Source organism: Corylus avellana, chromosome 2 (assembly GCF_965113065.1).
Source record: "Corylus avellana chromosome 2, dhCorAvel1.hap1.2, whole genome shotgun sequence".
Classification (NCBI taxonomy): Eukaryota; Viridiplantae; Streptophyta; class Magnoliopsida; order Fagales; family Betulaceae; genus Corylus; species Corylus avellana.
In genome coordinates, this window is record NC_142491.1 from 6,922,786 (window position 1) to 6,946,618 (window position 23,833).

The 23,833-nt window shown below is 34.8% G+C and overlaps 3 protein-coding genes across 9 annotated transcripts; all 3 read left to right on the forward strand.

The window, feature by feature from the left end:
- Positions 1 to 293: 293 nt before the first annotated feature.
- On the forward strand, positions 294 to 8,149 carry LAF3 (Amidohydrolase family). Of its 5 annotated transcripts, none has more exons than XM_088513870.1 (14): positions 294 to 577; positions 1,019 to 1,120; positions 2,604 to 2,676; positions 3,042 to 3,148; positions 3,237 to 3,360; positions 3,946 to 4,140; positions 4,776 to 4,861; positions 5,574 to 5,681; positions 5,983 to 6,078; positions 6,151 to 6,249; positions 6,387 to 6,461; positions 6,779 to 6,910; positions 7,049 to 7,164; positions 8,071 to 8,149. In XM_088513870.1, exons 1-14 carry the CDS (start codon positions 338 to 340, stop codon positions 8,075 to 8,077), a joined length of 1,560 nt encoding a protein of 519 aa, XP_088369996.1. In that variant the 5' UTR covers positions 294 to 337; the 3' UTR covers positions 8,078 to 8,149. The 5 variants fall into 5 exon arrangements, with proteins under 5 accessions (XP_088369996.1, XP_088369993.1, XP_088369994.1 ...); XM_088513867.1 differs by lacking the exon at positions 8,071 to 8,149 and adding an exon at positions 7,487 to 7,930; XM_088513868.1 differs by lacking the exon at positions 8,071 to 8,149 and adding an exon at positions 7,471 to 7,607.
- Positions 8,150 to 8,757: 608 nt separating this feature from the next.
- On the forward strand, positions 8,758 to 14,236 carry LOC132167844 (transglutaminase family protein). 3 transcript variants are annotated; one of them, XM_059578877.2, is made up of 8 exons: positions 8,758 to 9,059; positions 10,008 to 10,292; positions 11,308 to 11,367; positions 11,476 to 11,685; positions 12,451 to 12,569; positions 12,655 to 12,752; positions 13,521 to 13,645; positions 13,724 to 14,236. In XM_059578877.2, the coding sequence occupies exons 1-8, from the start codon at positions 8,826 to 8,828 to the stop codon at positions 13,883 to 13,885; spliced, it is 1,293 nt and encodes a 430-aa protein (XP_059434860.1). In that variant the 5' UTR covers positions 8,758 to 8,825; the 3' UTR covers positions 13,886 to 14,236. The 3 variants fall into 3 exon arrangements, with proteins under 3 accessions (XP_059434860.1, XP_059434859.2, XP_059434861.2); XM_059578876.2 differs by having other exon boundaries at positions 13,521 to 14,236; XM_059578878.2 differs by lacking the exon at positions 10,008 to 10,292 and having other exon boundaries at positions 13,521 to 14,236.
- Positions 14,237 to 18,437: 4,201 nt separating this feature from the next.
- SRS6 (SHI-related sequence 6) lies at positions 18,438 to 22,396 on the forward strand. Its single transcript, XM_059578190.2, has 3 exons — positions 18,438 to 19,359; positions 20,042 to 20,326; positions 21,934 to 22,396. The coding sequence occupies exons 1-2, from the start codon at positions 18,825 to 18,827 to the stop codon at positions 20,311 to 20,313; spliced, it is 807 nt and encodes a 268-aa protein (XP_059434173.1). The 5' UTR covers positions 18,438 to 18,824; the 3' UTR covers positions 20,314 to 20,326; positions 21,934 to 22,396.
- Positions 22,397 to 23,833: the final 1,437 nt, after the last annotated feature.

A 23,833-nucleotide genomic window follows, 5' to 3' on the forward strand; every position in this document is an offset into this window, starting at 1 on the left:
GTAAGCACGCCAGTGTTAAAATATTATTTTATTTTATTTTTTTTACTATTTAAATAATATTTTAATACCGGTGTGCTTACTGTTCAAGCACGTCGGTGTGCTAAAAATTCACTACTCGAGTGACTACTCAACTGTCACATGACCCCACTGGATCACAACCTTTTGTCGTTGATCAGAAGCGCCATCCACTTGGATTGATTGCCTAAATATGATAAAATCGGAGGCCCATCTCCATACAATGGATGTGTCCCCATGCGATAACTCCTCACTCTCACATAAACCAGTAGCTGAGCTTCACGACTATACCGGTAACGCTCTGTGAGAGTGAGAGTGTGTCATGAAGCTTTACACACTCATCTCGGCCGCAACCGTCGTCATTTTGGCATTTGTTTTGCGGTCATGGTGGACGCCATCTGCTTCTTCTTCTTCGTCGTCGTTTTTGTCGTCGTCTCCAGTTGCAGACTTGGTGGTGAGGAACGCCGTGATCTTCACTAGCGATGACTCTCTCCCTTTCGCCGACTCCATGGCCGTACGAAACGGCAGGATTCTCCGCGTTGGCAACCATTCCTTCGTTCAGGTACTCCTTCATCATCATTCTCTTATACCCATTTTTGTGTATCTTGTTCCAGTGCACCAGCGTTGGACGTTTGACCCTTTTATCAAATAGAGTTTAAAATCGATCAAATCAATCTCAAGGGTATAATCCGTTATCCAATCACTCCTTCGTCACAATTCTATGAAGTTTTCTGGCGGAATTTTGCTATGCAGCATTCTGTCAGTCTACAATATCAAAGCCTCTGAAAATAATATTTTTCTTTAGCTTGTATAATATTTTCATACGGTTCCTTTTTGATTGCCTGCCCTTTAGATGGCCCATGCTGAGCATTCTCTTTGTGTTGTTTCTCATTTTGATGCACATCTTTTATACTTTTCATCTCTAAAATTGATTCCTAGAGGCTTTTTGGTGTTTGTAAGTTGCAACAGTCTCTAGTTTCAAGCATTATTCATATGAACGCAGGAGGTGGCAGGACATGGGACTGAAGAGTTAAATCTGGAAGGAAAAGTTGTGGTTCCTGGATTTATTGATTCTCACGTGCACTTAATTTTTGGTGGACTTCAGGTTTAACAGAAGCCTCTACCTCTAAATTGCTTCTCTTCCCGATTTAAGTGCCAATTTTTTTTTTCTCTTCACCTCCCCTTAATTTTCTGTGCTGAATTGGTTGAGAAGATTATACATTGTTCCTTAGTTCCCATAACTCTGAGATTTCAGGTAGAGAATTATGTATAGCAGGGTCATTTTTGCTCAATTGAACTCATCTTTTGTGATATGTTAAAAGCACTTTTATTTGAAAATGCCAAATTGCTGGTGCATCTATCATTCGTATAACTAGTTAATGGTGATGGTAGACTTGGTTTAAACTGTCCGGCACTCTGTATTTCGCACAAGAGGCAGCCGTGGCTTAAAGCTCCTGATTATCATTTCAGCTTTTGCAATACTTAATTATTTCACTCTTTAAAGCTCAATAGGTGAGGATTTGTGAACTGCAAAATGATTTATAGTATATCCCTTGCCGCCATAATTGTTAGATCCATTCCCACTATTACTAAGTTATGCACACCTGTAGACTATTATTCTAGGTTCCATTCCTATGTGTGGGCATCAGAGAACCAAGTTTCCATCATGTGTATATGTTTGCTAAGTGTTTTGAAAAGTGCTTTTTGTGTTTTGATTTGAAAAGAGGTTTTGATATAATGGAAGTTGAGAGAGATGGGAAGGTAAAGACAATTGGTGGGCCCCTTCCAAAAAAGGGTTGTTCGTTAGTGTCCCGGTTTGTAACAATGTCGGTCTTCTCCCGTGGAAGAGTATTTGGCAGACTATGATTCCTTTGAGGGTGGCTTTCTTTTTTTGGTTGGCAGCCACATGGAAGATCCTTACAATGGACAATCTTAGGAAGCAGCATGTCATTGTGATTGATAGGTGCAATATGTCCAAAAGGAATGGAGAGTCTATGGACTATCTTCTTCTCCATTGTGTGGTTGCTTGTGCCATATGAAAATTTTTTTTTATCTTCTTTGGGCTATCTTGGGTTATGCCAAGCCAAGTAGTTGACTTGCTTGCCTGTTGGTGGACTGTTGGTAGCACTTGGAGTGTTGCTGTGTGGAAAATAGTGCCCTCTTGCCTCTTGTGATGCCTTTGGAGGAAAATGAATAATACGAATTTTGAGGACCGCAGGAGGATGGTGGAGAAGCTTTAGTCTTTTTTCATTCTATACTCTTTATTTTTGGACTGCCTCATTTGTTTCTCCTTTGGAGCTTAGTTATCATGATTTCCTTTTTGTCTTTTTCCCTTTTCCCCTCTTCTAGCTAATTAGGTGTTTTCTCTTGTACACTCCATGTGTACCTAGGGACGCCTTATGCTTTTAATGATAATTCAATCACTTATAAAATATAAAATAATGATAAAAAAAGAAAGTTTTTGGCTGCTTCTAGCTTTTGCTGCCATATATTGCCCAAAATTTTGTTTCTTTTATGATGTGATATTTGTTTCCACCAATTGGATTTAAATCTTTATGTTGAGCTGAAATTTCATGAGTGGGAAATAGATGGTGCGGGTGGAACTCCGGGGTGTAAATCAGAAAGATGAGTTCGTGAGAAAGGTCAAGGAAGCGGTGAGAAGTAATTATTCCCATCCTTTTTCTTACTTCTAGAGTTCTGAATAACATGTTGATGGTGATTATAGATATAACCATGTAATGACCATACTGTCCTTGAACAATGGCTTGCATGTCAATTCATATTCCCATCTAAATGACATAATGCAAAGTGAATTTCATCCGTCGTTGTTGTCATCATCAAAGCATTCTCTGTGTACAAGCATTATCTGCATAACCATGGTTGTGGAGAGGAAGAATCTTTAGCCAGGACTTAAACTGACTACTGATGCTTCTGCAAGGCTAGCTCAAAATTATTTTTCTTTTCTTATGCCTTATCAAGCTTCTTCAGCCTTTTCAAAGTTTAGAATCCTAAACACAAAATTTCAGATGCAAAAGAAGGTTTGTGGATTTTGGGTGGCGGATGGAACAATGATCTATGGGGAGGAGAATCACCAGTGGCCTCTTGGATTGATGATATTACACCTTCTAATCCTGTAAGCGATGACTTCATTTATTTTGACTTCTAGGACGAATATTAACCATCAGAATGGTGTGGACCTACTTAAGTGTCTTTGTGCACAGGTTTGGTTGTCAAGGATGGATGGTCATATGGGCTTGGCTAATTCAGTGGCACTAAAGTTGGCTGGCATTAGTCATTTATCGGAAGATCCTGAAGGTGGAACTATTATGAGAACCGCCGGTGGAGGTAACATCAAATAGCACTCAATAGTGTTAACATGCTTTTGACCCACTCAAACCACCTGATTTTATTGAACTGGCATGTTGGTTATAAGTTCAACAAGTTTTCTCTCACACATCTCAAATTTGAAGTTTCTTCATTCTACCTTATTTCCTTCTTTTTAATGTTCTAATCAAGATTGCTTCACTTATGACACTAAAATAATTATGGCAGATGTTATTATGAATTGGCCAACCCCTAATGGCTTGCACAAGTTAGCGTTGGATGTTCCTTGCCCACTAAATTCTACCATATTTGATTGTACTGCTGCAATTATTTATTTTAATCTGACTTATCAAAAGAAAATTATTCATTTTAATCTGGTAGTGGATGGAGTTCCCATTCATAATCATATTTATGGATTCGATTCTCAATCTTATAAGTGTCACACTACTAATTAAAAAGAAAAACTTAAAAAATGCCACATCGTTGCTAAGGGCTTAGCAGTGTATGTTACTTTATTCAGTTTTAAGATTTTTTTTGATAATGTTTTAAATAAGTTGATCCCTACAATAAATAACTTGTGTTATATCTTGTGTTATGTCCATGCAGAACCTACTGGATTGCTGATTGATTCTGCAATGAAACTTCTTCAACCCTGGATTCCAGAAGTCTCTGTAAATGAAAGGAGGGAAGCTTTGGATAGAGCCAGCAATCTTGCGTTGATGAGGGGTGTGACCACAGTTGTTGATTTTGGGAGATATTTTCCTGGGGTGTCAACTGAGCTTTCATGGGAAGATTTTTCAGGTCTCAGTTGAAACCTCTCGAGGATTCATTGGATGTCGCATGAAATGATATTTGTTTTCTATTTATCAAAGGAAAAAAAAAAAAAGAAAAAACATGTTCTATTTTTTGGATATCACTTGAACATGCAATTTGGTTAGGTGAAATGGGTTTGCAGTCAAATTTACCAAAATGGTTATGGAAAGTTTTTAAATGGCTTTATTTCAGGTTACTGTTAAAGAAAAATAAAAACCAATTTATCTATTGAAATGCAAAGAAAAAATAAAGGGGTTTCAACACCTAAGTGCAATGTAATAAAATGACCATAAAATGGATTAAGATCCATGGGACATCGAAATGCACTCCTTAATTGATTGTTGAATTTCATTTAGTCATGCCAAGATAATTATGTATTAGTGACGGGCATCATTGTACATATACTTCTTAAGAAACAATATATATAGAGAAACCAGCCACACTATGTCGTTGGCTCTCTCATTCTCTTTTCTCAACGTCTGGTTCCATAACTTGTAAGTTGATCTAGTTCTATGTTTTTAAAATTTAATATTTTCATGGCTGTTTCATATGCACTTTTATAGCATGATGATAATTCCTTTTAACCGTCACACACTTGTTTTTACTTTTTGTGATTTTGACAGATGTATATCAATGGGCTGATAGTTCTGGGAAGATGATGATCAGGGTCTGCCTATTTTTTCCAATGGAAACATGGTCACATTTACATGTATGAATTTCTTGTCATTGCTTGTTGGAAGAAGTGATTTATTACTTGATAATTTTTTTTTCTATGTTCTGCTTGCATTAGGTGACCAACTGGTGTAATATTTGCTCTTATTATTCATAAGCCAGATAACTGTACTTAATATTATTTGCTCTTATTATTGTTAATGTGGCCAAATCAATTAATCACTATTTAGTACATGTCAATTTTCTGGCATGAGGAGTAGTTTTAAAAAGCAAATATACTTTTCCACCCTGGTTTGTCTGTGCTTATGCCAGTGTTGTTTGTGTCCATGGTTAGGTATTTTTGGCTTTGTTCCAAATTATTATGGATGAGACTGTGGCTTGCCAAAAGATTTCCCCTATCTGATGCATGAGATGTAGAGGGAAATGTTTCAGAAGTTTTGTGCTTTTGAGTATTTCATTTCTTTTCTAAAGGTTCATGTGCATTATGTATGCTTCTGTTTTTGCTCCCCACTCCCTCTGCCATGGATGGTTGTGGTAGTGCTGCGTTTGTTAGTAAAAGTTCAAAATTTCTTTATTTTTATTTGTTCAGTTGGATTTGTTCACAAGCAACTTGATCCTGTTGAGATTTCACTCCTTTATTTTATTTTATTTTATTTATTAATCTTTCTAATCTAATGGGTACCTTGAGTGGATGTTCTGAACTTTTCTCTGTTTACTGTAGCTCATTAAATTTTCTAATTCCTACTTAGGATCTAATTGAAAAAATGGGTCATGCCATGAGCCAGTGGATTTACTTGGGTGGTGTAAAGGCTTTTGCTGATGGGTCTTTGGGTTCTCATAGCGCACTGCTTTATGAGGTGAGAACAAAGTTGTTTTAGCATTTGTATGCCTTTTTAGTTATTGAAGTCCATCTCTTATTTCCACTTCCATCATTTCTGTATTGTTTCGGGAAGGGGCTCTTGAAAATCCTGAGCTGAGGAACCAAAACTTGACAGGGATCGAGCATGGCTTGTTGTTAACTATAACTTCATCTTCCCTCAAAAAAAAAAAAAAAAATCTATCACTTCATCTGTGTTAGATAAAAAATTTATACAAAACGTTTTTTTATTTCTTATCCACTAAGTTAATTTGTCTAAGATATGTGCTTCTATTTTGTAGCCATATGTCGATGAGCCTCAAAATTATGGCCTACAAGTGACAGAAATTGAAAGTCTTTTCAACATGACTGCATCATCGGATCAATCAGGCCTTCAGGTGTTTCCTTGTCTCACTAAAACCACCTTATATGTGCAAATAGTAATTGGCTTTACCTTTAGTTTGTTTCAGGTTGCTATTCATGCTATAGGTGATAAAGCAAATGACTTGATCCTGGATATGTATGAATCAATCGTTGCTACAAATGGAATGAGGGATCGGAGATTTAGGGTAAATGTTGTGGCTAATACATGAAAATGATTTATAATGTTAAGTTTATGTTGTTCCAAATTTTAAAATGAAGGAGATCATTACTTTTGACAATGATATTTTCCTTCTTTGTTCCTCAACTGGAAAAATACTCGCAGATTGAGCATGCCCAACATTTGGCACCTGGGTCAGATGCCCGATTTGGTCAACAAGCGATCTTTGCTTCAGTACAGGTTTCTTATTAAAACTATCTTTTTGGCTTTCTCTTGTTCACATCTTGCTACTGCATCAAGATGAACAAGAAACTTCCTTAGATTTTGGAGGCTTGCAATGATATGTCATTCCCCTCTATAGTTTGATGTCTCTCATCTTTTTTAGTGTTTTCAGTCTTCCCGTATGTTGGATGGAACGAATCAATTTCTTTCTGCATTTTTTTTTTCTCGCTTAATTGTGGCATTTGGTTCCATACACCGGATAGATTGAATATAATAGATCATTTATGAACAATACTATTGGTTAATATTATCTCATGATTTCCAAAATTGAACAGCCAGAGCATTTATTAGATGATGCTGATTCTGCTATAAAAAAACTAGGGATGGAGAGGGCAGAAAAGGGATCTTATCTATTCCGGTCGCTTATAGCTAGCAATGCACAGTTGGCATTTGGTTCTGACTGGCCTGTAAGTATCATGACACACATTCAATATTTATTTTCGATGCATATTATGCTTAATAGGACCTCGATTTTTTTCTTCTTAAATTAATCAGTAATATGTGATATTCTCTACAAAATATTAGAGTCACTGCTGTTGTTTCAGGTTGCAGATATTAATCCTTTAGGTGCTGTACGGACAGCTATGAAGAGAATACCTCCTGGTTGGAATAATGCTTGGCTTCCATCAGAGTGCCTTACACTGAATGACGCATTAAAGGCGTAAGTGATGCTGAAATATTTGATCCTTCATATGTTTTTCTGTAGAACGTTATAAATTAAATTTACCATTTTCTATCAGTTTAGACTTTTGGAATCAATATTCACCACTTCTGAGCCACGTTCAAGCAAATTGTCAAACCAAAATCAATGGTCTTTTTCTGTTGATGTGCATTTTGTGTTTATTTTTATTTTTTAACTTTTCAATCTATTTGTTTTCTCTGCCGATCAGTGCTCTTTTCCATGTGTTTCAACTTTCAACCCCTCCTTTCTTCACTGTTGAACTTCTGTTGTACATGGAAATCTTAGGCCTTCATGCTGGCAGGCACACTATTTCAGCGGCTCGTGCATGCTTTCTTGACAAGGATTTGGGGTCTTTATCTCCTGGGAAGCTCGCAGATTTTGTCATACTATCTACTGATTCATGGGATGACTTTGCAGCACAAGGATCTGCATCTGTTGAGGCAACCTATGTTGCTGGGCTACAGGCCTATCCCCGAACGCCTTCGAGTTTAGTGATGAAGAACTGAAGTACAGAAAATAGATACCAGAAAATGGAATGGAATAACTATTGTTTGATTTTATTGGTAGAAAACTTTGGTCATTGTGGAGAGTAGATTGTGTACGTTACAAAGATGTTTGTATGACTTCCATGTAGATTTAACGTATTGATGGCTAGATGTTTTATGACAAAGACAAGAAGATATTTGTCACACCTTGTACAGTGTAACTCATTTTCATGCTCAATAATTGGGAATGATTTTGTCAATATCTTTGTATAGAATAATATTTTTTGTTTCCCATAAATAAGGCATGAAAATTGAGGTGATTTTGAACCCATGTTGGTGTTTTGAGTATGTATAACCTAGAAAAGAAATAAGAAATGAAATTATTGTCTTAATTTTGCAGCTATTAAAGGAGTGCGTATGGATTGGGATTCCATACAATTGGCTGGCTGTTCAAATTGCACGTAAATTGGACAGGGCTTACCTGTTCCGAACAAGTAATTTTTGTATTTCAGGCTGTCCTTAACAGGTAAGCCTTGCAGCTCCTTCTATATGTGATTGTTCGAATTATGTGCAATTCAGACCCAAACTGCAAAGATCCTTATCTAGCCTATATAATATTATTTTGCTTAACCACATTTTAAGTCATAACTATTAGTGTTTTCTATAATATAAATATGAAGGTTAAGCATATAACACCGGTACATTAATTGTTAATCTTTAGGAGTTTTATTTATTGGAAGTTTAAAATATGAAACACTTACAAAATATTATATTTCAAGTCAAAACATTTTTTTAAAAGTAATAATATTTAGCAGATTGATATACAATTGAGATAATATAGCAGTTACAAATTACAATCAACCCTCACAACCCTTATTTTTTTTATATAAGCGTTGATTTGATGACCCATTTTTACTACCATATTATCAAATTATATAACACTATTATAACAATCTAATAAACTACCATTACCTTTTTTTTCTTTTAAATCATAAAGACAACTTAAAAAACATTAAAATCTTACCCTACGTCACCGTCATATAAAATATCTGCCACGGAAGAAATATACACGTGGGACAAATCACTCTCTCTCTCTCTCTCTCTGTCTGACTTGCTCTGATAATTTTCTCTCTTCTCTCTCTCAAACTGAAGACGATGACTTCGTTAGCCTCTCCATGGATTCCCAGAGCCTCTTTACTCACAACCCCTTCCAAATTCCCGAAATTCCAATCCTACCCTCCACCACCACCACCACCACAATCGTCTTCTTCTTCGTGTTTTCGCGTGGTGTGTCGTGCCGGATCAAATTCTCAGCAAGTGGGGAGCGACCTGAAGTTCGTTCTCCACGAGGCTTTGGAATCTTCTGGAATCGACACCTCTCATGCTAGAGTAACTTCCATCTCATCACCTTCTTCTATTTTTTTATTTTTTTATTTTTTATTATTTTATTTTTATCCATAGGTCATGTTCTTCATGAATTTTGATGGTGGAAGTGGTTTATTTTAGGGTTAGTAATAATTGATCCACCTATGACTTGAGTTCGAACGGTCAACAAATAATTTAACAAGTTTCATTTTAATTAGCATTTTACCCACGTGTGATCGGGCCCTTAATAATTTTCAGCTTAAAATCGATAGAATTTGTATGCATAAAGCCAAGAAGGAACAATAACAACCTCATTATAATCTGAATACATGAACCAAAAGTAAATTTTATTAGACCTTGGTAAACAAAGGGTAATTTTTTAAGTTGCAGGTTGACAACTCAGACTCAACTAAAACTACTTGTAGATAAAGTGTAGTTACCCTTTTAATTTAAATTCATCGATATTTTTTTTTAGTCTGTTTGGTGCATTGTGTATGTTCCGTGATTATTGATAATAAAAATTATAATTTTGAATATTTATTTCTACTTTTTATTTAAGGGAAATTAAATTTTGGTTCATGTAATATAGATTTGGTGAAATTTGATGTTTTGTGTATTGTCTGGATTCTGATATAAATTTGTTCACTGTTGGTACACTCAACGCAGTATTGGCTAATTTGATTCTTTGTCTTTCTTTTTTATTGTGTGAATTTCATGTATTGTTCTTTTCTTAATGAAATTTATTTGTTAAGAAATCCTACATTGGTTGAATGTGTGCTTAGTTATGGGTATATGTATTTGTTGAGCATCTACAACACCTACTAAGTTTAAGCTTTAGGGTTGGATACTCTAAGTGAAAGAACTTTATACATCATCAATTTTTAGTTTCTGAATCTATATTCATCTTTGTTTATTTTTGGATGTAGTGTTGTTTAATTTGGTGAACTTGATTTATGATTGATCATTGAGCAGGACGCGAGGGAGGGTTTCTGTACACAGATTCAAAACTTCTCTGATATCGAAAGGGAAACCAGCATCACGATTAATAGATGTGTTGATTTGGGGAAAACAGCTCTTTATATAGCTGCAGAGGATGATTCTCTTATTTCACACTCTTCAGTTCCTCTCCCTGTGGATGCTTTCATTGAGAGATTGGACGATCTTTCAGTGGGCTACTGTTCTCAGTATAACTCTTCATATAGTTTGTCGCCCGAGAAACTCTTGGAGAGTTTAGAGAGATATCTGTATGGCACGAAGGTATATTCATTGGAAGAGTTTTGGGGCCCGTTTGGTAAAGTTTTGAGAATTATTTTGGGTTTTGAAAAGAATTTTGAAAAAAAAAAAAAGTAAAAATTGAGAATTGATTTGGTGGAGAATGGAGATCATATTTGAGAAAAGTTGAGAATTGGTTTGGTGAAGTTTCGAAGGGTGTTTTGTAAGAATTAAAAATTGAGAAATATTTTTATAAAATAAAAGAAAAAAAAAAGTTTTTTTTTGTAATGAGAAAAGTGTTGCACCATGGTGGCAGTGCCACCACCGTGGTGGTGATTTGGCGGCCCTTATCAAACGGAGGCCACAACAACACCATAATCTCTCTTTTTTTATTTTTTATTTTTTTTTATCTATTTATTTTTCATAGATGTAATCAGCAGCCCCTACTCGTGGAAAAAATTGTACATGACAATATGAGTTTTTTTTTTTTTTTTAATTGTTGTGTTTTATTTTATGAGAAGTGTTTTGGGTTTTGAGAAGAGTTTTGTACTTTGTTTTGAAAAGTGTGTTAGTGGTGGGGGCCACATCTGAAAATCCATTTGGTTAATTGGTATTTGAGAAGAGTTTTTAGTGTTTAAGAAGTGAAATGGGTTTTCCAAAAGTTTACTAAACAGGCCCTCGGTTTTAAAATTTGAAGTTAATTTTAATTTTATGTAAAAAAAATGGAAATTTTATAAGTTGAGGCCCAGCGTTTTATATTTCCTGCAAGCAATAAGTTTTTGCTATTGTATTCTATATTGATCGATTTCATGTTTAACTGAGGCTGTTGAATGTTTAGGAAGTTTATGTTGCAAAATTGCCAACATATATATTTGTTGACTTGCATGCATTCTGCAAACAAAACCATCATATACTAACTCTAGTAAAATAAATAAATGATTTCATATAGATCCATTACTTTTAGAAGCTAAATCAGATTATATTTCATCAAGTATTTTCTCCCCTAGCTGCAATGGTATTTCAGTATTTGCTCTTTCATGATATGGGTTCTTCTTTTCAGGGCTTCCGAAGAACCCATTCGCGAAATCAATCAGAGCCTCGAGCTCTTTATCTTCACTCAGTAGGGAATTTAACCTTCTGTGTTGTTATTGCGAGCCTTTTTCTGGTTGATAGAGAATGCTAACAAACAAAGGAGTTCTAATAGTATTTTTCTTAACATGTTGAACAGGTTTTGACCCATCGTTCAGGCTCCATTGCAATGCTTTCACTTATATACTCAGAACTCCTGAAAATGCTTCGCTTGTGGGGCCTTGTGAATTTTGATGTAGAGATATTCTTTCCTCATGATCTTCATAGTCTACCCAGAGGCTATGTTAAACAAAAAAGCAAGGAGTCAGATCAACAACATATAGTTACTTCACAAACGCTATTGGTGGAGGTGACTTTTATGTTCTTGCTTGCTTGCATTTTTTTTTTCCTTCTTTTGTATTCCCTATATTGCCAAGTTTTTAGTACGTTATAACCACGTTGCTTGTAATAATGCCTTTTATCTATTACCTTTTAATGGGAAATTGAACAATCTTTTTAATTAAGGCTTCTCCCTAACTATATTTGTGGCTGCCGCCTCTATATATGTGTCATGTTCTATGGTACATACTATTTATTACCAAACCAAATATAGGATTTGATGTTTTATGGACAGACTCTTACACCAAATGCCTCCGCAGCAAGATGCTACACCACAAAGACATTTTGTATGTCCTGTCGCACAATTTTGAATATAATCTTCCCAGGCCGAAGCCTGCAGATCAAACACCTTCTTACAGTTATAATTGACATGGCATTCTTGTAGCGTATGGAACATATGTGATGACATGTTAAAAAAAAAAAAAAAAGATTATGTTTAACCACTCATGTTTGAAACTAAGGTAAATATGTAAGGACCAAGCATATTCATAAAATAAAAAATAAGAATAATAATAATTATTAAGAAAAAAAAAAACATTTATGAGCCAAACAAAGGGTTAGAGACTTAGAGTCTTAGATGTGCATGTATGTGAGTGACAAAGCTCCAATGTGATATCATTCATAACTACACACATCAGTTCAACTTTTTGTTTGAGTTTAAAATGAGAGGTTTGAGATAACGTATCCACATAATCGTCTTTTAGTACACATTAATCCTGCTATATGAAATGTACAGATTTTGAAAAATTTGAAGAATGCTTTCTGGCCATTTCAACATGATCATACCAGGAGTTTATTCTTATGGGCAGCACATGCAGCTAACTGCATCGATAAAACAAATATTGGTGAAGAAAGGTACTCCGGTTTTCAATTCAATTGCAATGCAATATGTACTTAATTTACACAAATAAGGTGTTCATATCATAATTTTTCCTTTCAGTGGCTTTCAACTTGCATCTGCTAAGGCTGCTCAACATAGGCTAGAACGTGGGGTTTGGACTAGCGTACGTTTTGGGGACATGAGGCGCGCATTATCTAGTATGTACTATATGTAGATTTTACTCCTAGTATCTAGTATATTCTTTTTCTTTCTGCTTTTGAGCCAATGTCACTAGAAAGTAAAATGGATTTGAAGTGTGAGATGTGGCTACTCTAGAAACTTCTTGTTGGGAGGGTAATTGTAGTTTCCCCTTTTTATTATTTGTTAGAATTGGATAGTTGGTTGCTCAATGCATTTATGCTCTACAAATGTAGTGTTGGTTTGAGACTTCTTATCAATATTAACTACCTTTTAGAAGTCATTAAACTTGAGTGATGAGACCAGTGACGTGTTAATCATATGTTTTGGATAAGTATCAAGATTTTTTTTCAATATTAGTAAGATTGGAAATTTATCATGGTTGAGATGGTAACCTATCTTGAGCTGTTAATGGCTCACTCTCATTTTGCTTCCTTTGAGATTTTAATGCACAATCCTCTTCTGTAATGGAAACATTCAGAAAGTATTCATATTAGCTGGCTTGGGTGCATTCTCAATTTTTAAGAATTGTGTAAGCATATTTTTTTATTGGATATGAAAAGTTATATGTATTTGAGTCATTTTTGGAAGCAGCCATCACGAGAATTATAACCAAAATGACATCATCTTCTCATATCGCATTGCACTAATGGTCATGATTCAAAACTTTAGCTTACTGTTCCAAGCATGTTGCAAACCAGTGAATGATTACAAACTATCCTGAGAGGATAAGATCTTCTCATTTGCCTCTGCACCTATTTATGTGGAAATTCTTGCCATTGTTACAGCATCTGAACGTCTTATACTCCTGGATACTGATGCAAAGGAATTAAGAGATTATAGCATTCTTCTCTACCACTGTGGATTCTATGAGCAATCATTGCAATATCTGAAGTTGTATCAGGAAGCAAAGGCACTATTCTCTATCTGTGACATAACATCTGTATTTACTTTTGAATTAACTAATTGGATTTTATTTAAACAATTGCAGGATTCCTCCTTACAAAAGCAATTGTCTGATTCACTTAGCACCCTGGAGGAAGATGCTGTGGAGAAATTGATGATACGCCTCAACCTCATCTCAATGGAAGAAGGTTGGAGCAAGTCATCATACTTCAGAAATTATCTTGGTAATAACTCTGAACCATGGTAGTGCCTCCTGTCAATTGACTCACACAGCTAAGAAACCAGATTCAAATTTGGTTCTAGTAAAATGGGAAGAGGGATTTGTCTATAGAACATCCTCCATTCAAGCAGAATCCATAAGGGTTGCAATGATTTTTGCTAAAACAGCAGCATGTCTAGAGCCTAAGATCTTGGAGCCCTTTTGAGTTGATGAAATCATCTTATCCATTTGGAAGACATCATCAGTCAATTTGGAAGACATTATTTGTTGAGTGGATGAAATTATCCATTCAACACAATGTGAGTGTCAAATTTCCATATTATTGATGTGTATACACTTGTGTAAATAAATCTATAACAAAAATGTTCTTATGATGAAGTAACATTTGCATCCAATGTTTTTAATTCATTTTATTAAATTGACATATGTTATCGGTTTTTTTAGTTGTAACTAAAATAAAAATACATATACAGCAAATTCGATACAAACAATAGGGCTCTATTTGTTAATGCTTCATGGAGTGTGTGTTTTTTTTTTTAATTTTTTGTTGAAAAAGTATTAATGAGGCTGATGATGGCGATATGCACTGGTTGATGTTAAGAAAGCAATTAATGACGCTGGTGATGACTATGATAATAATAATAATAATTGATAATGATTAATGAAATAAATAAACTGAAAAGAACCTGACCTCTTTGTCGGCAAAATCTGATGCAAAATAGATGAAAAATCGTTAAAAATCATTAATAATTCTGCCATTCTCTCTCTCTCTCTTTTTTTATCCAAAATTTTATAAAAGATGTGGGCCACGTGGCCAAGGTAATGTGTCAATTTTATTAGATACAATGTAGTTATCACAATGAGTGTTTTTTTACATGTTCACACTAACGAAAATTTGAAATAGAGACCTTTATTTTATAAAATGTGGTTTTTAGCTAATTAAATTATCCTTTGAAGACCTTTACTCCGAGTCTTATTAGTTTATCGATGAAGAATCTAATGGTACGAATCAATAATGATTTGATAACAATACAAACTTTAAAGAGTGATTTGATAGGTTTTATATTTTAATAAATAACCAAAAAAAAATCACGACATACAAGGATCTCTTCAATTTTTTTTTTTTTTTTAATAGAAAGTTATTATTTCTAACTCCTCTCTCGAGTCAAATGTATGATCTATATGAATCATTTTGATTGCAATTTAGTCAATATTTTCCTGTAAACACAACTGTTTTTTTTTTAATTTGATTTTGATTTAACTTGTCATGAAGAACCTTTACACTGTTAAATGATGCATCCAAAATGCATTAAAAATGTGAACCCTTTTCCCCCCAAAAGAATGTGCTCCTTAGGAACCGATGAAAGGTCATGATAACAATTATAAGATAATCCGAATCTTTCATCATATCCCATCACTACCAAACTTGGCTGGCCTGAGAAAAAGGCAGACTAATCCCATTTAGAAGCCTAGACTAGGGCTATAGCCCTATAGGCATCTAGCCTGATTAGTCACTAACCTTGACCAATTCAACTAGACTAGGACGGTCCCATACCCTTTCATTTCTATAGATTTTACACCTTTTTTTTATTATTACTTTTTAAAATTTTTAAAATTTTTAAATTTTTTTTGTGTTTTTAGAGGTACAACAAACCTTAAAAAGAGAGAACCTACTGCTGAATACCTAACCTCGTGGACTATCTTTTTTTTTTTTTTTTTTTAATTTAAAAAAATTTATTTTATAGCAACCTCATGGGTCATGTCCTATCTCATAAAATATAATAAAATGATAATTTTATGAGATATTTGTGTCATGTGACATTAAGAATTCTATGCCTTCTTATTTAAGTAGTTCGCGAGAAAAAAGGGTTTTTTGTCTAAGTAGGAAGCTCGCTTAAGCATAGGACTTACTTAGACACGAGAGCTTTGTTTAGATAGGGGAGCCCCCGTTTGGATAGGGGCCTAAGTAGTTTGTGAGAAAAAAAATTTATTGTCTAAGTAGGAAGCTCGCTTAAGCATAGGACTCACTTAGACACGAGAGCTTTGTTTAGATAGGGGAGCCCCCGTTTGGATAGGGGCCTCCTCTCACGACTCTAGAGAGCATCTTTAGCAGCATAGTTAAAAGAGTAATATTAGCTATTATAATTTTTTTTTTTTTTTTTTTTTAGCTCCAATAGAATAGTTTGCTATTAGTTAGAATAGCTATATTGCTACAATAAATAGCAATTTGGTACTATTCATTGTAGTACACTAAATGAATAAAATATTATTTACTTTTCTTTTGTTTATTGTTTATTTATTTCATCTCTTTTCACCCAACATCTTTTAAGATAATAATATAATAATAATAATAAAATGAGAAAAAATATTTAAAGGCAAGTAGAGAATAGAATAAAGAATCTGTTAAAGTGTGTAGCAAAAAAGCAATAGCTAAAATAAATAGTTATATTTTTTTACTAGGTAAAATACCTAATGCTGTTGGAGATGCTCTCAAGAATTTGAATTTGTTTGTAGATGTATTTTGGAATTTTTTTTATTGAAAAAGTATTTTGAATAGTATTTTTTTAAAAAAAATTATTTGTTAATATTTTTCATTTGAGAAAAAAAAAAATCATATGAATGTGAGTGAACCAATCAAGTTGAGTTCATGTTCCCTTAGGAGGATTGATTTAACATTTTAATTTAGGTGTTTTGACAAATTGTGTAGAACATGAACATCCATTGGAAAAGGTAAAAGAAAGGAGAAAAGAAAAAGGTAACCCTATAATGGCACATCAACATCAAGCGTTATGGCCAAAGAGAGTCTCAACTTTATGCAGTGCATGGAGATGTGTAGGCCAGCTATAGGGCAATGTAGCCTAGGCCAGCTAGGGTATGATCTTGACCCCATCTAGACTAGCTAGGCTTCTCACCCCAAACATCCTTAAATAAAATCTCTTTAGTGATCTTTTACCTAACAATAATGTCTCCCTAATCCTATACATAGATAAAAGAAAATGCCAATTGCCACACTCCATCCACCCAAAAATTGGTGGATGTAGAGAAAATGCTTTCCACTATCCAAGTAACAAAACTAGGTCTAGGCAAAATCCTCCCGAACTCAAGTCAATTCGAATTTATCAAGCTGATCGGCTCTCAATGGGGCTTGATTCGAGATTGATAATAACTTGTTTTTCCTTTTAATTCCAATCGGGTAAGGTCAAACTTTGAAATTTAGTTTGCAAAAAAACTCGAAGTATGATTATTGCCACTCCCTGATGTCACTTACCACTCCATTTGTGTCGATTTCGTTGTTGTTGCCATATTTCGTTTTGCATCGATCTACTAGATGCCTCTCTCTCTCTCTCTTCCAAGTTTTTGTGCCGATTTATTCATTGATCTTCTTGTTGCACTCTCTATTTCTCTAAACCAAGATAACCCTAAACCAAGCTCTAAAACCTTAATAAATATGGTTACTTTTCAATTTTCTAGTACAACACCATATAATTATTCATTGAGAAAATATTTTTTTGGCTGAATTCATTCTTATTGACTAATGGTTATCTAACGTTGCCCTATGTCTATGACTCTATGTTAAAAAAAAAAAATCTGGTTTTTATACTCTTTGTTAGTTTTGGCACTCTTACATTTACTAAAAGACAACAATTCAAATAAAAGTTCTTTTTTTTTATAAAATAAAAATGTTAATTAGTCTACTGAGTAAATTAAGTTTGCAAGCTTAAGGACCTTTTACTAGTGTGACCTATACCCAACTTGCTCTAATGGGTGCATTTTTTGCATGATTCTCACGGCAGATGGAATACATTTTTTTTGCAACAATGTTTTTCAAATACACGATAGATCTCAAAATAAGAAAATATATATGTTGGTCGATATTCATTTAAGGGACAAAACTGGGGTGGCCCGTGTAGGCCATCCCCCCCCCCCCCCCCCCCCCCCCCCCCCATTCCAAGGAAAAAAAAATTTATAAGGTAAATTTTTGTTTTTTTTTTTTTTTTTCTTTTGGCTGTTGGCCTCTAAACACCAAAATTTTTGATCCTTAGCCCCTACTCATCCTAAGCTTTGGCTTCGTCCCTAAATCATTTACCTGTATATATGTTTTACCAAAAATAAAAAACACTCTCAAAATACATTAACAAACATACTCAATTATATTTGTCTATATTTTTTTTACTTGTATGTATTTCGGTAGTAATATAAGCTTAGATAAAAAGTAATAAATATAATGTGACCAAATATGAACAACCTAAAAAATACTTCAAAAAGCTTGTATTTTTCTTTTTGTTTCTTTGTTGTTTTCCTTCTGTTAGTAATCTCCTATGTTGTCCTCAAGAAGTAACTCAATCGGCTGTGACCACGCCTAATAAAACGGAGGTCACTAGTTCGAATTCTCCTTCCCCATCTTGTGTACACATGTAAAAAAAAAAAAAAGTAATCTCTTATGTTGTTGAATGAGAGCAGTTTCTTACCGAAGAAAAAAAAAAAAAAAAACCTTCAAAAAGCAAACAACATGGAAAAAACGAAATATTACATCAAACCTCCACTATTTTCATAAGTAGAACTCAAGCAATTATCCAAAACAAAGAATTCAAAGCCATTGCCATTCTTATGCAAAACCAAGACCTTTTCAAAAGGAATAAACTTCAGTACATAAGCTGATGTACATGTACTAGTACTTGTAGCTATGGTTTGCAGGCCGCTGCAGCCTCACCATCAAAGCCTCCATAGTAATAATTCCTCTTTCTCTTTCTCTCTCTCTCTCTCTTTTCCTGCATAGCTTCTTCAGTTACTCATAGCTCACATTCACCAAAAGATTCTCACATCAGAATTCAGATCACATTCTGATTTCCCTACAAAAAGATTTTCCCATCCTGTTTTCTTTTTAGTTAAGTGAAAATAACTTATGGGGTAGTTGTTAATTGTAATATCATTTCTGTGATCACAAGCAAATTTCCCAGCTGATCATATGGGCATGTTGGGCCTGAGAGACCTCTTTCTCATAGCTCCAAGCTCTTCCATGCACCAGCAAAACCAAACCATTTCCTCTGATCACCGCCCAAACATTCCTCTGCCTTCCTCTGCCGCCCTTGGTGTTGGCCTCGGCATTTTCCCGCTCCTCACCGCCACTCCATGCATAACTCCATCAAACAATGATGGCTCTGAGAAAATGGTGGATAGCAGCAGTGGGAGTGGTATGAGGGCTTGCAGGGACTGTGGGAACAGAGCCAAGAAGGATTGCAGTCATAGGAGGTGCAGGACTTGTTGTAAGAGTCGTGGTTATGATTGTTCTACTCACGTGAGGAGCACGTGGGTGCCGGCGTCTCGTCGGCGGGATCGGAAGATGGTGGTGGTTGGCGGTGGCAGTGGCAGTGGTGATGTTGATGGTTCTTCTGGGTCTTCTGGTGTTAAAAGGTCGAGAATTGTGGCGTCACCTCCTCCAGCAACTACTGCATCCCATGCTTCTACGTCTAGGAGTGGTGACATTAGTTCTGCCCACCAAGGTACTCTCTCTCACTCTTTCTTTCTGTCTCTGATTGTTACAAAGTTGTGTGATGATGGAATGTTGGAAAAGCTGTCTCTCCTTTTACTCTGTTTATGTTTTTTCTCTTTCTTTTCAGGGTAGTGGTTTTTTGTTATTAGAGTAACCCAACTGACTTGGGTTTGTTAGAAAAGAAAATTCTTTCATTTTCTCTCTCTGAATTATCTGTGTTTGAAATTGGTTAAATAATGGAATTGAGACAGAATTGACTTGGTTTTGTTGAACTAAAGATGCAAACTTTTTACAAATCTCTCCAGAAAATACTGGAACAGAGTTTTAGAACTTAGAATATAAGATATGGTTTCATAATATGTAATTATTCCTTATAGGGTTGATTGTAAACAAATATTCTAATAACAACAACAAAGAAAGAACAGCCCAAGGCTATCTGCAGAAAACAATGCAGAAGCCAAAAACACATAAAGCAGGCACATCACCTACGTTACAAATTTGCAAACAGCAATTCCTCAATTCAACAACCTCCATAAACACTAAAAAGATGCAAGCTTTTAAACAAAATGACTTGGTTTTGCTGGATTATAGATTTTATTAAGTTTCTCTCTTTCTCTCTTCCTTGATGATTTCAAACTGGCTGATTAATGGAATTTAGGCACTTGACTGACTTGGGTTTTGTTAAACGACAGATGCAAGTTTTAAGAAGTTGTTACCGGGCCAAGTTCGTGCACCAGCAGTTTTTAGGTGTCACAGAGTCACTGCCATTGGTAATGGTGAAGCCGAGTTTGTCTACCAGGCTACTGTGAGTATCAGTGGCCATGTATTCAAAGGGTTTCTCTATGATCAAGGGGTTGATGAGAAAAATGCATTCCCATGTATTTCACAACAGCATCTTGATAGTAGTAGCAGTGGGAGGAATAGGGAGTCCTCTTCTTCTCCAATTGTGGTTCCATCAAGCTGATAATTTCTCACTGGTAAGGCCTCTCAAGGCACCCTATAGAAATTTCCTCTTGGTAGTAAATCTCATATTAGAGATATATGGAATGATTATCGTGTTTAAGAGTAAAACGATGAAGCGTAATGATCAGACAAAGATATCTAATTTTAGAAGAAAAAAAATTTGGCTATCTGAAGTTATAAGTTCTCTCATAGCTACAATGGAATTCCAGATCAGTATGCAATGCAAACCTCTGGCATTTGTGTGCTCTGCTTCCAAAGAAGTTCAATTTTCTTCTCCCAAATTTGTTGATCATGTGTATTTGGTCTGTAAAAGGATTTGTTGTCAAAAAAAAGTGTAGCCAAAGACAAGGAAAATTGAGCTTTAAATGCTAGCTACTTGGCATCCAACTTATTATAAGATTTCATGGGATTTTTTTTTTTAAATATTTATTCTTCCAATGATGTTGGACTTTAAAGATAGTGTTAATTAGCATGGAAGGGTCACTGATTCTATGTCAATATGGATCAATGGAGAAAAGGAAAAGCATTGCATCTGTCTTTTTCTAAATCCACTATGGAAACAGGAAAGACATTCTATTAGTGCACCTAGGCATGACATGATTAATTCAATCTCTGATAGAAACCTTTTGAGGGGCCAATTGTTATTGTTCAAGTTTCTAACAAGCTGTTTGTGCATTCTTATACAATCTCTTATTCTTGTTAGAATATAAATTAAATGGTTAAAATTAACCATTTCCTATTAGCTTAAGCTTTTGGGATAAGTTTATATAGAAATATTAGCCAAAATCTATACTCATTTCTTCTCCATACTTACCTCTTTGTAGAGGGTACACATCATTATTTTGATTTATAGACGAGCTCATAGGGTTTGATCTTTTTGCCCTATGTGTATTTTTCTTTCAATAGTTGTGGTTAAGAATTATGCAATTTATAGTGGTTTCCGTGTGCATTCAGTAATGTTTCCTATGGCTGCTGCATATATGACCTCTTAGGCTAACCATCTAAGTTTTAGATATAGGAGAAAAAACAGAAATAATTCATCTTTCTTCTCATGCAGTAATTAACCTTTATTCTTGTTATAGAGCAGTGACCTCTATCTAGCTAGGTGAAAAGAATAATGACATGGCCGGGCAACAGCACTATGCAGTTTTTCCCTCTCTTTTTTTCTTTCATACAGTGAGGTTTCTAGGCTGCCATGTAAGAAGTTGCATGCAGAAACCATGTAACTGCAGCCATGCTTTATCATTGCTGCATTTGTAGCTCCCTTGGTTCTTCGTTTTCATGATTTTCTTGTTCTTTTTTCTTTTTCTAACCAAGTGTTTCTCATGTATACTCCCTGTATATCCGAGTAGTGCGTTTTGCTTTAAATGATATTTCAATTACCTATTAAAAAACAAAAGAACAATTACATAGATTGCAATTGTATCATATGTGTTTATGGTGCACTCTCTTGGAATATTAATTAAATAATCAAATTCAAGATTTCCTATTAGCTTAAGCTTTTGAAATAAATGGTAAGTGGCTTAAGTGGATTCCTTTTGCAAATATTTTGCATTTTTGTCCTTAACACTTAAAGCAGCATCATGTAAACATTGACTAAAATTTGTTTGTCATATGGCAGGTGATAAATGAGATTTACTTGTGCAAAACCAACTGGACAAGTTGAACATCAGAAGTGGTTGCTGTAACTCATCTTCTAAAGAATATATGTAAATATAGAGCATATAAGAACCTCTACTGCTAAGTTTTTATGTTAGAAAACAGCATTTTACTTCGGGGTTTCATGGCGACTGCATGTAGTTGTGAAACGAAAACCTTGTCGTAAATGCTCGATTCGCTTTGAAATTTCCCATTTCCTGGCTGCCAATCTTTATAGGGCATGCTTCTCCTCAAAGCTCATTTGAAAGAAAAAAGAATTAGAAGGAGGATCTTCTGAAGTAGACAGTAGACTTAAAACCTTCCAAGCAGTGAGGCAATGCATATATCTAGCCAATGCATTTGATGGTAGTCCAATACATCTCAATCTGGAGGGAGATTGTTTCATGTGAAAACATTTGACTGCACTACAGAAAATGAAAAATGGTTCAGTCTGCACCTGACATAGGTTATGCTTGTTTTGTGTTCTGTCTTTTGCTTTATGTTTTCAAAATAAAAACATTTACAAACAACCCAAAACGCACTTACTCAAAACTGTTTTTAAAGCAAAAAATACAACCCTAAAGACTTTAACAAACAAATCCTGTCTTAATAGCATTCATCTTATAGAATTCTAAACAGACTTTTGTCTTGTCTTTTACAACAATTGACCACAAAATCAACTTATCAGTTCTATGCATTTGATTTATGACATATTGGGCACAAAAACAATGTGGTCTCTTTGTATTTAGCTTTGAACATTATGGTTTCCTACATTTCATAGTACTTGGACATATTATTTCCATCATGCTCTTTGACAATTGATGCTGAGATGGTATATGGAGCCCAGTGCCCACCTAAGGTTGTACGATTATTAACAATTCAAAACAATAAATATAAAAGAGTCTTTATATAGCGTACATGGGGTCTACCCATATGAATGTCGTGAGGGATTTGGATTCATTCAAATTTTTAGGGAAATTTTAGTTCTAAAATTTTAGGTCTAGGCCGTCCATTTTTTATCAAATGGTCATTGTTCTGCCACGTGTCCTACTACTAATAAAATAATTAATATTTATTATTTTATTAGTAGTAGAACATGTGGCAGAACAATGATCCTTGGATAGAAAATGGATGGCCTGTATCTGAAATTTCAGAAACTAAAATTCATAAAAAATTTCAGTAGATCCTGATCTCATCGTGTGGGGTCATGCCGGACCAAGGCCCCACACATTTGGTGCAATCTTAGGTTTCAGTTAGAAAAGATAGCTTTTGGTGTGGTTGGTAGCAGCTGCTCTAAGGAAATGAAGAAATAATAAGTAGGTCGGCGCATTTAATTTCTCATGGTGTGCACTAACGTACAAGATAAAATACAGGGGCTATATAGAGAGGCTGCCTCAATCCTCATACCATAATTCTATCCAAAGCATATCTATAAGCTCGTACATGAATTAAAATTATTGAAGGGTGTTTTTATTTTATTTTATTTTTTTATTTGTGTTTAAAAAGTGTTTTGATGTGATATAGAGGTGAAAATAATTTTGAGTGTGTTTGAAAGTATTTTGTATTTAAAAAATATTAAATTTAATCCTTAAGTTTTCATACGATTTCAATTTAGTCGATGAGTTTTTAATTTCAACAATTAGGTCCTTAGGTTTCCCTCCGGTGTCAAATTCTCTATCAACCTATTTCAACAATTAGGTCCTTAGGTTTTCTTTAATTTCTTATCTTACAGGTGGCACATCAACCAGTCTGATCGTGTAAAAGTCTGATTTTGCATGTGTAATCATATATAGCCAATCTAAACTATAACTAGTAACCTAGATCAATTCTTTGAAATCATCTATTAGGTACCCAACTAATACGCCAAAACCTCCAAAGTTGAC

What these genes read in the sequence shown, in the direction of transcription:
- LAF3 (XM_088513866.1), top strand. Translation starts at nt 338, where the DNA reads ATGAAGCTTTACACACTCATCTCGGCCGCAACCGTCGTCATTTTGGCA. An exon ending in GGTCAAGGAAGCGGTGAGAA is followed by an intron (nt 2,677 to 3,041) that starts GTAATTATTCCC and finishes ACAAAATTTCAG; the next exon opens with ATGCAAAAGAAGGTTTGTGG. An exon ending in ATAGCGCACTGCTTTATGAG is followed by an intron (nt 5,682 to 5,982) that starts GTGAGAACAAAG and finishes TCTATTTTGTAG; the next exon opens with CCATATGTCGATGAGCCTCA.
- LOC132167844 (XM_059578876.2), top strand. Translation starts at nt 8,826, where the DNA reads ATGACTTCGTTAGCCTCTCCATGGATTCCCAGAGCCTCTTTACTCACA. An exon ending in GAGCTCTTTATCTTCACTCA is followed by an intron (nt 11,368 to 11,475) that starts GTAGGGAATTTA and finishes CATGTTGAACAG; the next exon opens with GTTTTGACCCATCGTTCAGG. An exon ending in ACAAATATTGGTGAAGAAAG is followed by an intron (nt 12,570 to 12,654) that starts GTACTCCGGTTT and finishes TTTTCCTTTCAG; the next exon opens with TGGCTTTCAACTTGCATCTG.
- SRS6 (XM_059578190.2), top strand. Translation starts at nt 18,825, where the DNA reads ATGGGCATGTTGGGCCTGAGAGACCTCTTTCTCATAGCTCCAAGCTCT. An exon ending in CATTAGTTCTGCCCACCAAG is followed by an intron (nt 19,360 to 20,041) that starts GTACTCTCTCTC and finishes GTTAAACGACAG; the next exon opens with ATGCAAGTTTTAAGAAGTTG.